At 34.8% G+C, this 13,644-nt stretch overlaps 1 protein-coding gene across 2 annotated transcripts in view; it reads right to left on the bottom strand.

Annotated features, from left to right (window-relative positions):
- The window catches only part of FCHO2 (FCH and mu domain containing endocytic adaptor 2), a 107,284-nt gene that overhangs the window by 85,464 nt on the left and 8,176 nt on the right, over positions 1 to 13,644 (bottom strand). For both annotated transcript variants that reach the window (XM_045565609.1, XM_045565610.1), the window contains exon 2: positions 8,623 to 8,714. In XM_045565609.1, coding sequence (XP_045421565.1) covers positions 8,623 to 8,714 — 92 coding nt within the window. The remainder of the gene's footprint in view (positions 1 to 8,622; positions 8,715 to 13,644) is intronic.

The following is a 13,644-nucleotide window of genomic DNA, read 5'->3' as shown; positions in this document are numbered from 1 at the left end:
CAAAAACTAGCAAGAATATGTTAGAGTGGATCAACAGAATTAACAAACTTGCTCTAATGAACAGATATAGAACCCTATATTCAACAAATACAAAATGCTGTCTTTTCAGAGTATTTATCAAAACTGACTCTGTTTCGAGCCATAAATCAAATGCCAACAAATTCCAAAACACTGAAATTATACACAGTATGTTTCCTAAACACAACACAATTAAGCTTGAAATCAATAGCAAAAATAGACTTTTAAAAATCATCAAATAGTTGGAAATTAAGAAATACGATTCTAAATAACCTAGGAGGGCAAGGAAGAAAGCACAATTAAATTTAAAATATATTTAAACTAAATGTAATGAAAAATTTTTTTCCTCAGAACAGGTGGGATGCAGCAAAAACAATGCTTAAAAGACATTTAGACATTTAAGCGAATATATCAGAAAAGAAAAAAGGTTCAAGATTATTAAGTATCCATCTCAAAAAGTTAGAAAAAGAACAGCAAATTGAACACAAAGTCAAAGGAAATAGGAATAAAAGTTAATGAAATAAAAAACACATATACAAAAGAGAAGATCAACAAAGCCAACAGTTGGTTCTTTGTAAAAACAATTAAAACAAATAAACACCAATGAGACTGATCATGAAAGAAAAGAAAGCACGCACATACAGCCAATGTCAAGAATGAAAAGTGGGGATTGAAGACACAAGACAGGCCCTGTCCTTTGTAGACATCTTTGATGCCACATGGCTACATGAAACCTAGGAGGACCAGGAAAGACCTTAGGGATAGTACCTACACCGCGGTTTCAAAATTCTTTTCAGTAACTTAAAATCTTAAAGTCATGTTATGTTAAGTTAAAAAGTATAATCATAAAATGTCTGAGTCATTTATAAGGTAAAATACTAAAACATTAATTGTTAAACATAAGTTTAAGTTTACATACCTTGACATCTTATTTTTATATGATATAAAAAACTAAATATATTTAGGTGTGCTAATAAAAATTGGGAAGTGATTAAAAAAAAGACTGAAAAGTGGGACATAAGTACAGATGCTGCAGACACTAAAACAGTTCATAAAAAGGATATTAAGAATAAATTTTTGTCAATAAAATTTGAAAGTTCAGATGAAATGGAAAAATTCATAGAAAAATATTATCATTTTTCCAACTCACAGAAGTGAAAAATCTGAATAATCCTATAACTATGAAAGAAATTAAATATGTAATTTAAAACCATCCTACAAATAAAATTTCAAGTCCACATGGCTTTACCAGTAATTCTATGAAACACATAACAAAAAAACAATTATCTTCCACAAATTTTTCCAGAGAATACAAAATATATGGTATACTCCCCAACTCATTTTATGAAGCCAACAAACCTTGATACTAAAACCTAACAAGGACATTTAGAAAAAGAAAACTTTCAGGCCAATAAGATTCACAAACGTGGATGTAAAAATCCTAAATAAAATAGCAGCAGATTGATCCACCAACATATAAAAAGGATAATACATCTCCACCAAGTTGGGTTTAGACCAAGAATGGGAAGTTGATTTAACATTGAAATTTTAGCTAGGCACCGTGGCTCATGCCTGTAATCCTAGCACTTTGGGAAGCCAAGGCGGGAGGACTGCTTGAGACCAGGAGTTCAAGACCAGCGTAGGCAACAGAGCAAGACTCTATCTCTACAAAAAATTTAGAAAAATTAGTCAGGTGTGGTAGCACGTGCCTGTAGTTCTAGCTACTCAGGAAGCTGAAGCAGGAAGATCACTTGAGCCCATGAGTTTGAGGCTGCAGTGAGCTATGATCACGCTGTAGCCTACATGACAGAGCAAGACCCTATTTCAAAAGAAAGCTCATAAATTCCCATTCCTGTTGTCCCTGTCTTCAAGTACATGTTCTCGCCTCTGCCCAAGGCTGCTTCTTCCCAGTCTGTCAGAATAGCCACCCTGCAGTCTGCAACCTTTTCAGAGAAATAAAGCACTCCTTTCCAAATTTATGAAACTGGTCACTCTTCAGTTGACATGACTGACAACAAGGATGAGATCCGGGGATACCCACTGACATCTGTATGAGCCCACTGACAGCTCAGCTGTCTCCCCAATCTCACTGAGAGGAATTAGGGTCAGTGCCACTGACAGAAATAGTTCCCAACACTTACACTAAAAAGGCTCTCAGTGACCTGTGTGACCAGGACCTCAGGCCACATGAAGAATTGTCCAGCAGGATATTAGGTAATATATGGCATCCATAGAACTCATTTGGGCAAGGAACAAGGCCTGTTCTAGCCCTCTTCATTCTCTCCATCAGAACTCTGATGAAGTGTTCTGACAGTAGCCATAGAGACTATGGGTAGGGCTCTGATCACACCTCTTAACGATGGTTGGAGGTAATAGTAAAATAGTATTTCTTAGAGCCCAGGGTTGAGTTCAAATGGGAGAAGGGGATTAAAGTAAGATTTCTAGATAAGATGTATGCAAGAAAAAGAGGAATTTAATATGCTAACCTAGAGATAATAAAAGTAAATAAAAAAATTAAATTTCAATTTAATTCACATAAATGGGAGAATCAGCAGAGTGGGGGAGAGAAATAAAAAGGAAAAAACATACCATCTTAATAGATGCAGGAAAAATATTTGACCAAATTCAAGATCCATTCATGACTTTTTAAAAAACCTTTGCAAAATAATATATGAAAGGGAATTTCCTTTTACTTTTTATATACTGTTTCCCCAAAACAGTAGGAGAAAAACCTAGAATAAACATATAATATTTAAGGGTGAAATGTGAGACTGGAAACAAGGATGCCCACCATCACTATTTCTAGTCAACACTACACTGGAGGTTTTAGCCAGTACAGTGTCAAGAAAAAGAAATAAAATGTATAAGACTGGGAAAGGAAGAAATAAAACTGTCATTTACATACAATGACTGTACACAGTAAATCCAGAAGAATCTGTAGATTATCAGAATAAACAAGAATTGTCAGGTTGCTAGACACAAAGTCAATATATAAAAAACAAAGTACATTCATATATATTTGCAACACATAACTGAAAAATTCCTTTTACTCAGAATATATAAAGAATTCTCCAATCTATTTTTTAAAAGGAAAAAAAAACAACAGAAAAATGGGCAAGACATGAACAGGCACTTCATAAAAAAAGATGCAAATGGCCAATAAACATATGAAAGGATGTTTAACCCTATTACTCATCAGAGAAATGTAAATTAAAGTCGCAATGAAATACCTGAGATACCTCTACTATCAGAAAAGCTAAAACATTACAAGACTGACAATACTAAGTGTTCATAAGAACATGGAGCAACTGGAACTCTCAAACAAGGATAGTAGTGGTATAAACTGATACAACCACCCTGGAAAATTCTTAGGCATGATTCACTAGTATTAAATACATATATACACCCTACAACCTCACAATTCTACTGCAGGACATATATCCAATATAAATGTGTATATATGTGTACCAAGACATATATACCAAGACATGTGTACCAAGGGTATCAAAGAAATGTAAATTAAAACGAGATATCACTACACACCTATTAGAATGGACAGAATACTGACAACAACAAATGCTGGTAAGGATGTGGATCAACAGGAACTCTCATCCATCGCAGGCAGGAATGCAGAATGGTACAGCCACTTTGGGAAACTGTTGTTTTCTTAAAAATTAAATATAGTCTTTCCATAAGATCCAGCAATTGTACTCCTTGGTATTTACTCAAAGGAGTGGAAAACTTATGATCCCCAAAAACCTGCACACAGATGTTTAGAGCAGCTTAATTCATAATTTCCAAAACTGAGAAGCAACCAAGATGCCCTTCAGTAGGTGAATAAAGTATTGTATATCTAGACAATAGAATATTATGAAGCATTAAAAAGAAATGAATTTGACGAAAAGACATGAAGAAACTTAAATGCATATTAAAAAGTGAAAGCAGCCAATCTGAAAAGGCTATATACTGTATGATTTCAACTATATGACCATTCTAAAAAAGGCAAAACTATGAAGACAGTAAAACGATCAGTGGCTGCCAGGGGCTGGGGAGGAATGAATAGGCAGAGTACAGAGGATTTTTAAGACAGTGAAAATACTCTGTATGCTACTATAATGATGGATACATGCCATTATACACTTACTCCTCCAAACCCGCAGAATGTCAACACCAAGAGTCAATCCTAAAGTAAACTACAAACTTGGCATGATTATGACGAGTCAGTGTAAGTTCGTGATTTGTAACAAATGTAGCACTCTGATGGAGGATGTTGATAATGGAGGAGGCTGCGCATGTGTAGGGACAGTGGATATACTAAGGCTGTGGTCCCCAACCCCCTGGGCCACGGACCAGTACCAGTCCATGGCCTACTAGGAACCAGGTCGCACAGCTCGTGGTGTGAGTAGGGGGACTGCAAGTGAGCAAAGCTTTATCTGTATTTACAGTCACTGTCTCCCATCACCCCCAGATGGGATTGTCTAGATGCAGGAAAACAAGCTCAGGGCTCCCACTGATTCTTTATTATAGTGAGTTGTATAATTATTTCATTATATATTACAATGTAATAATAATAAAAAATGAAGTACACAATAAATATCATGGATCGCATCATCCTGAAACCAACCCTACTCCCCTATGCCCAGTCCATGGAAAAACTGTCTTCCCTGAAACCAGTCCCTGGTGCCAAAAATGTTTGGGACCACTGTACTAAGGGAAATCTCTGTGCTTTCCTCTCAATTTTGTTATGAACCTTAAACTGCTCTAAAAAAAAAATAGTATTTAAAAATATTAGAAATAACCCAAATATCCATCAACAGTAGTAAACAGATTTGGATATATTTATACAATTTAATATAAACATCATTATAAATGAACTATAGCTAAACTCAGAAATACAAATGAATCTCACAAACTGTATTAAAGAACAAGATTCAGACAAAAGAATGCCATATGAATGAAATGATGTATACTTCATACAAAGTTCAAAAAATAGATATAACTTTCTTTAACAGATGAATGGACAAATTATGGTATATCCATATATGGAGTCATACTCAACAGTAAAAAGGAATAGGGTGACTCTCAAAAAAATTATACTAAGTGAAAGCAGCGGGACAATAATGGGTACTGTATGACTCGATTTATATAAAATTCTAAAAAATGCAAACAAACTAACCTAAGTGTCAGAAGCAAACCAGTTGCTCCTTAGGGATGAGGGATAGGGAAGAGCAAAAAGGAGGGATTACAAACGAGATGATGAATATGTTCACTATTTTGATTGTGGTGATGGTTTTCAAAACGTATACCTATGTCGAAATGTATCAAATTATACACTTCAAATATATGCAGTTTATTATATGACAATTATACCTCAATAAAACTGTTAGAAGGAAGTGAGGAAGGGAAGAAGGGAGGAAAAAGGAAGAGTAGAAGGGAGAAGAGGAGGAAGGAGAGAAAGTCAGTCTAAATGACTGACTTAGGAAGTTATTTAACCTTTCTGACCCCAATTTTCTCATTTGTGAAATTGGACTTAGAATTTTGAGAGCAAATGAGATAATGTAGCAAAGTCCTTCATGCATAGTATATATTTAAAAGTCTACCTTTTTTCCCTTTCTTTCTCATTCACTCCTTCAATAAATGTGACTATTCTGTTGTACCAGGATCTGTACCAGGCACTGGGATACAACAGAGATTGCCTCACAAGGGAACGTAAGAATAACAAAAATGAATAATTACAAAATTTTATAAACATTACAAATAGACATATTATATTGAGAGAGATTACAGTAAGTGTTTTTTACCTAGTCAGAGAGATGAGGAAAAATATCCATGGAGCACCAAGCACATTGTTAAGCTCCAAAGAATAAGTAGGCATTAACTAGGTGAAGAGAAGAATAAGTATGTACAAACCCAGGACTGGAAAAAGCCCGTCAAAAAAATAACCAATATCTCTGAGGTAGAAAGAATAAGGAGGAGCCTGTACATCATGTATTTCTTTATAAAATTTTTTATTATTCATTTTTGTTATTTGTTTCTATTTTCCCCTATGAAACAATATTCTGTTGTGTCCTAGCACCTAGCAGAGGCTGGCACAACAGACTTGAAAGGTAGTCAGGGATTAGACAATGCAGGCCTATCTTAAGAGCAATGGGAAGCCCTTGAAATAGTTTAAACAGAAAATGTAACAAACTGATTTGTACCGTAGTTCAAAAAAAGCACTCCAACTACAGTACAGAGAATAAGTTGCAGGAGAACAAAAGTGAATGTAGGCTGGGCGTGGTGGCTCACGCCTGTAATCCTAGCACTCTGGGAGGCCGAGGCTGGTGGATCATTTGAGCTCGGGAGTTCGAGACCAGCCTGAGCAAGAGCGAGACCCCATCTCTACTAAAAATAGAAAGAAATTATCTGGACAACTAAAAATATATGTAGAAAAAATTAGCATGGTGGTACATGCCTGTAGTTCCAGCTACTCAGGAGGCTGAGGCAGGAAGATTGCCTGAGCCTAGGAGTTTGAGGTTGCTGTGAGCTAGGCTGACGCCACGGCACTCTAGCCTGGGCAACAGAGTGAGACTCTGTCTCAAAAAAAAAAAAAAAGAGAAAAAAAAAAGAGTGAATGTAGATAGACCAGTTAGGAACTGTTGCTTAAATTCAGGCAAATATAATGATAGTTTGGATGACCACAAAATAGTCAGAGATTCATTCTATCAAACAATCTTTACTGAGGGCCTACCAAGTGCCAAGCACTATACTAAGTACAGGAGATAGAGCAAAAAGACAAAATAAGCAAAAAAGATAAAAATCCCTGCCATTGTAGGGTTTATATTTTAGTGGAGAGAGACAGAAAAATAAATAAGTAAAATACCACTTATGTCAGATGGTTATAAGTACCATGAAGAAAAATAAAGTAGGGAAGGAATAATGAAAAGAGGGGTTGTCTCACTGCCCATGGAATCAGAAAGGTCTAGCTAGATGCTGGGCAAAGAAAGGATGACTCAGGAATCCTGGACTCCTGATATGGTGACTGATATAAACAGGGCTAAAAGGCATAATGATATCTGTCCTGATGGTCCCAAAGTAGACAGTGAGAGTAGTGTGGTAAATGCTGGGGAAAAGGAAAGGCTAGGGCATGCAGAGTTCTGGAGCCTGTCTTTTACTCCTGCCAATAACAATGTAGAAGCTAAGGTAGGGATAGCCTTATCCAGAGCACTTACAGCTTTTGGACTTCTCCTTGACTTTGGTAGAGAAGTGGAAACAAGAAGAGGACTGGTCTCATGTGAAATAGTTTATTCCCCAATTCTTACCAGTCCGTAAATTCCATGAAGGCAGAAGCTGTATCTTAACCACTATATTCCCATAATACAGACAAGTGTCTAGCACACAGCAGACATGGGATATATATTATGGAAAGAATAAAAGAATGAGAGCCAGTTGTGGTGGTACACCCCTTTAATTCCAGCTACTCAGGAGGCTGAGGCAAGAGGATCGCTTGAGCCTAGGAGTTTGAGACTAGACTGGCCAACATAGCAAGACTCTGTCTCAGAAAAATTAATTAATTTAAAAAATGAATTAAATAAACGAATGGAGTATTGTATTTAAAAGCAAAGTATCCCTATATTATCAAGGTAAAGATTTTAAATGTGTTCATATAAAAAAATTACTAAGTGGGGCTAGACACAAAATAGCTTTAAGAAGTAGTACAGTAGCTTTGAATTGTTTGATTTTAAATCATAATCAAGTTATACTGATTTTTAATAGTGGTTTTTTTTTATTTTATTTTTTTATTTTTTTGAGACAGAGTCTCATTCTGTTGCCCAAGCTAGAGTGCCATGGCATCAGCCTAGCTCACAGTAACCTCAAACTCCTGGGCTCAAGCAATCCTACTGCCTCAGCCTCCCGAGTAGCTGGGACTACAGGCATGCGCCACGATGTCTGGCTAATTTTTTCTATAAATATTTTTAGTTGTCCCTATAATTTTTTTCTAATTTTTTAGGAGAGACAAGGTCTCGCTCTTGCTCAGGCTGGTCTCGAACTCCTAAGCTCAAACAATCCACCCACCTCAGCCTCCCAGAGTGCTAGGATTACAGGCATGAGCCACCACGCCCGGCCCTTTAATAGTGTTTAAATTGACTTATATTCTAAGAGTCTTAAAGACAATCACATTTTATAAATTTGTAAGATTTAAAAATATATACTTAGGACTATCTAAAATAAAAGTTATAAAATACATAATTAAACCAAAGTTCAGAAAACTTAGTTTTTCCAAAGTATTTTTGCATTTTTGTATAAAGAAATGTTAATATTTTCTCCTACAAAATTCCTTTTTTTAGTTTTACCCCTTGCTAGCACATTCAATGGAAAACATGTAGATAATATTTTCAAGCAGTAATTTGCAAATCAGGGGTTTAACAATGCCATTTAGTCACTATACAGCTCTCACACACATAGATGACAGGTAACTACTACTTCAAAATATAATTGTATTGTACTTTTTAAAAATGTGCTTTCATTACTTTATTCCAAATACAAATACAAATTTCTCATTTATATTCTAAAATTTAAATTGCCATTAAGTTGTTAAACAAATTACTAATGAAAAATACATACCTTTCTCTTACAAAATCTGCTAGTTCTTTTGTCGATATCTGTCCATGTTTCATATTATGGTAGAGGACATCAAAGCCACTATTTTTTTCCCCCTAAAATTTAAAAAGATTTTTAGTTTAACAAAAAACAGATAAAACTGACTTGAGAATATAATAACCCTACACTAACTACATGAAATTCTTATGCTCAAGTGAGCTCTTTTTCTTTACTTTAGTGATTTTTATTTATGGTATTACTTTAAACTGTATCAAAGTTATAACCTGCTCTGATAAAGTTTACAATTTACTATATATACATATACATTCACACACATATGCACATACTCTATAATCACCCATAAGGGTACAATTAATGAAATTAAGTATGAAATTTTAGGGGACAATATGCAGATAATTTACAAAAAATAAACATGGACCTTTTAAAACACATTACCAAATCCCATTTCAATTCTTTTAACACACATTAAGGGATTCCTAATTATTTAACTCAGCAAAGTTTGTGCTTTAAAATAACTAAATCTTGATTTCAGAGTCAAGACAGTCGAGAGTCAAGTACTTGTCACATACTAATCATATAAGCACTGAAAACCACAAAATACTAATCATTATTCTTTCAGTAAACTTAACTTGACAAGAGAGAAAAGGGACAAAATTTTAACAAAAGAGAAGTAACAGGCTATTTGCTACTATTTGATTAAGGGGAAATTAATAGAACGATGTCACTATATAATCCTAGAAAAACTTAATTGCTGTTCATAAATTCTAAATTAGTAAAACATAACAAAGACAATAAACCTCAATTTATTAGGTGAAATAATGAACAATCAATAAACTAAGCTTAACAGCTCTCTTTACAGTTAGTGGTTTTTATTTTTCTTCAGTGAAAATGAAACAATGAAGAATTGAATATATTTGCTGGACATAAAAGTGATAACATGACCAAGTGTTATGCAATCTGAAACCTGATTTTTTCCACAATTTACCAATAACAGAAAACACAGGAACTTCTTGTTATGTCCAAGTGATCCCTAATAACCTCATCAGCTAATATAGCAAGCAATTAGTTTGTCAGACACGCAACAAATTAAAATGTCATATCTAGAATGAGATAATATAAATAATATCCTTAGCATTTTGAACACCCATTTCCATTTATCAAGAAGAATATAACATAATGCCATAGTCTCTTGTGAATACAAATATTTCCATTTGGCTTCTGCACCTTTCCATGTTTAAGAAAAAGAAAATATTTATTATCTAACTTTAGCTTTTAATTTATGCTAAGTTTTTCAAGCAAATTTATTCCACCCAAAATAAGAATATTCTTTGAGGTAACCATTATCACTTGTCTACAGCAAGCAAAAATAATATCACGCAGATCAGTAAATAAAATTACATATAGACAAAAAATGAAGGGCCTGAAATTCTCCAAGGGATTCTATTACTTGACTACAATACAAAAACTACACATATCTGATTATACTACCCACCAAATCCTACAATATTGTCAAGAATCCTGAAATAAGCAAACAAAACCAGAAACAAACCTGAAATCTAAAACCATAAAATCCAAGGCTCTCATGCCTTAAGGTTCTCACCTGACACCTACTAGTTCTCATGTGCATGTAATTCTAATAAGTCAGGTTACCTGTGTTCCCAATGTGCATCACAAATACTTAAAGCGAAAATTAGAAAAGGTTTGGGAGTAAAGGGCTATCAAAAGGCACACAGACTATTAGAAGAAAGAAATTTACCAACCTTATAAGGGAATGAATAAAAAAATATCTTTTTTTAAACAGGAGACAAGATGATGGCCATCAACTAATTGGGACAACAAGGTCCTGGGCATTTAACTGTTACAGTACTGTAAACATTAAGCAATTAAGAAAACGTTAAATTACATTCAGCAATCTGCGTTCTGATTAAGAAGTCCTTGAAGGAATAAGCTATTTATTTGGGAAAGTAAGATATCTGAACATCATATTACTTAGGCATTTTCAGTAGAAGGAATGAGGTTCATTTGTTTTTTATACAATATAGTAATATTAATATAGTAACAGTAATATAATATACCTTAGGAAACAGTACTAGCTACTCCATCTCTCAGGTCTTCATGTGGAAAAAAAGGAAAACTCATCCTAACAGGGCTTGTGATGCATAAGAGTTACTTAATAGTTAAACATAAACCCCCTGGATGATTACAAATCCATTTATCATTTCTTCCTATTTGGGGATTCCTTAATTTTGAGGTCAAAAAATGTCACTACATCCCATCCCTTCCCCCTCCCTTCCCTTCCCTTTCCTCTGCCCTGCCCTCTCCTTCCCCCTCCTCCCTCCCTTCTCTCCTTGCCTCCTCCCTTCCTTCCTTTTTTTTTTTTTCCCCCTTCAGAGACAGGGTCTCCGTCACCCAGGCTGGAGTGCAGTGACACAATCATAGCTCACTGCAACCTCAAATTCCTGTGCTCTAGTGATCTTCCTGCCTCAGCCTCCTCAGTATCTGGGACTATGAGGGTGCACCACCAGATCAGGCTAATTTTTATTTTTTGGAGAGACAGGGTCTCACTCTGTTGCCCAGGCTGGTCATAAACTCCTGGCCTCAAGTGATCCTCTCACCTCAGCTTCTCAAAGTGCTGGGATTACAGGCATGAGCCACCATCCCCAGCCAAGCAAGGAGAACCTGCTTTTCCTTGGCTAATTATAAAAACATAAAAGTACAAGTAACTTGAAAATAAGCCTTTATTAACAAATTATGCCTAAAAGTGTCTTGTGGTCTTCAATGTTTTATTAAAAAACTGTAAATGTTCCTGCCCTTTGATCCAGCAATTCCATTTTTAGAATCTATACCACAAAAACACATATACAAAGATAAATGTGGAAGAATATTCACTACAGTACTGTTTATAATAGTGAAAAATCAGAAACTCAAAACATCCATAAACATTATTGGTTAAATAAATAAATGACACCATATCCTACAATGAAAAAGTGTTTTTTTAAAAGACTGTTGCAGTAAAAAAAAAAAAAATGTAGATTTTTAAGTACTAATTTTAAAAATCTGCCCTAATATATTGTCAGTGGAAAAAACAAGCAGGGTGCAATTATTTATAATAGCCAAAAATAACCTTATGTTGGAAACAACCTAAATGTCTATCAGCTGGTGAACAGACAAAAATGAGGTACATCCATACAATAGAACACAACTCAACAATAAAAAGTAACAAACTAATGGCACATGCTACTACATGGATGAGCCTCATAAATATTTTGCTAAATGAAAGAAGCCAGAAACAAGAGGACACATATGGTATAATTCCATTCATATGAAATGTCCAGAATAGGCAAATTTATAGCAAAATAAAGTAGATCAGTGGTTTCCTATGGCTGAAAGTAGGAAAGAGCATTAACTGTAAATAAGCATAAGCTTAGGATCTAATTATTGGGGGGATAAAAATGTTCTAAAACTGATTTATGATGATGTCTGTACCACTCAGTAAAGTTACTAAAAATCAATAAATTGTGCACTTAACATAAGTAGATTTTATGATATATAAAATATACCTCAATAAAGCTGTTTAAAAAAGGCACAAAACTGTATACATGACTCCATTTTCACTGAAAAAAGTAATGTTGCATATATACATATAGAAAAAGAATCTGAAGGTGTATACAGCAAACTATTAACAGCACATTAGCTCTGGAAAGTGGGATAATTAGCATAGATTAACTTTCTAATAAAAATTAGGAAAAAATAAGTAAGCCAAATGTTTAATACAGAAATAACAGAATTAAAAGCCATAATGACAATTTTAAAATGTCATCTTCTCCGAAATGTGCTACAATTGTTGACATAAAACCTTGATTATCAATGGCTATTTTTTCCATCTCAAATTTTTTATTATTCTTTTTTTATAACAGCCTTTATTGAGATATAATTCACACAACATATAATCCACTCACTTTAAGTTACAATGCAATGATTTTTAAGATATTTATACAGAGTTGTGCAACCATCACCACAATCAATTGGGGTGATGAATATTAGAACATTTTCCTGTGTTAAGTATTTAACAAACCTCTGCACAGATATTGCTATAGTTAGAAGTGTTCAGCTTACCCTTTTTAATCAATAAATTCTAGTTTTTACTGGCATTTATTATATAACCGTGGACAAGTCACTGCAAAATATAACATTAACATGTTTGATATAGTCTCACTTTGTTCTGCCTTATCTGAAAAGCACCATAAAACATATAACTAATTCTAAAGATTTTTTTTTCTTTTAAGAATAGACCCTAGGCCGGGCGCGGTGGCTCACACCTGTAATCCTAGCACTCTGGGAGGCCGAGGCAGGTGGATCGCTCGAGGGTCAGGAGTTCGAGACCAGCCTGAGCAACAGTGAGACCCCCCCCCCACCCGTCTCTACTAAAAATAGAAAGAAATTATCTGGCCAACTAAAAATATATATAGAAAAAATTAGCCAGGCATGGTGGCGCATGCCTGTAGTCCCAGCTACTTGGGAGGCTGAGGCAGTAGGATCGCTTGAGCCCAGGAGTTTAAGGTTGCTGTGAGCTAGGCTGACGCCACGGCACTCACTCTAGTCCGGGCAACACAGCGAGACTCTGTCTCCAAAAAAAAAAAAAAAAAAAATAGACCCTATAGAAGTGAAAAACCTATAGAGATACCTCTGATGGGAATTCAAACAATATGCAATGATAGCTCTCCAGTGCCATTTTTGCTTTGAAAACTGCTAGAGGGAAGAGGATATAAAACAGGCACACTTCATTTTACTGCATGTCACTTTACTGCACTTTGAAGATAACTGTAATTTTTACAAATTGAAGGTTTGTGGCAACCCTATGTAGAACAAGTCTATCAGTGCCATCTTTCTAACAGCATGTGCTCACTTCATGTCTCTGTCAGCTTTTTTAGCAATAAAGTTTTTTTAAATTAAGGTAATACATTCAGACATAATGCTACCACATACTTAATACTAGTGCAATGTAAATAGTATAGTATAAACAAA

Source organism: Lemur catta, chromosome 12, assembly GCF_020740605.2.
Source record: "Lemur catta isolate mLemCat1 chromosome 12, mLemCat1.pri, whole genome shotgun sequence".
Lineage (NCBI taxonomy): Eukaryota > Metazoa > Chordata > Mammalia > Primates > Lemuridae > Lemur > Lemur catta.
The sequence above is the reverse complement of the archived record's forward strand: the minus strand, read 5'-3'. Positions and strand labels throughout refer to the sequence as shown.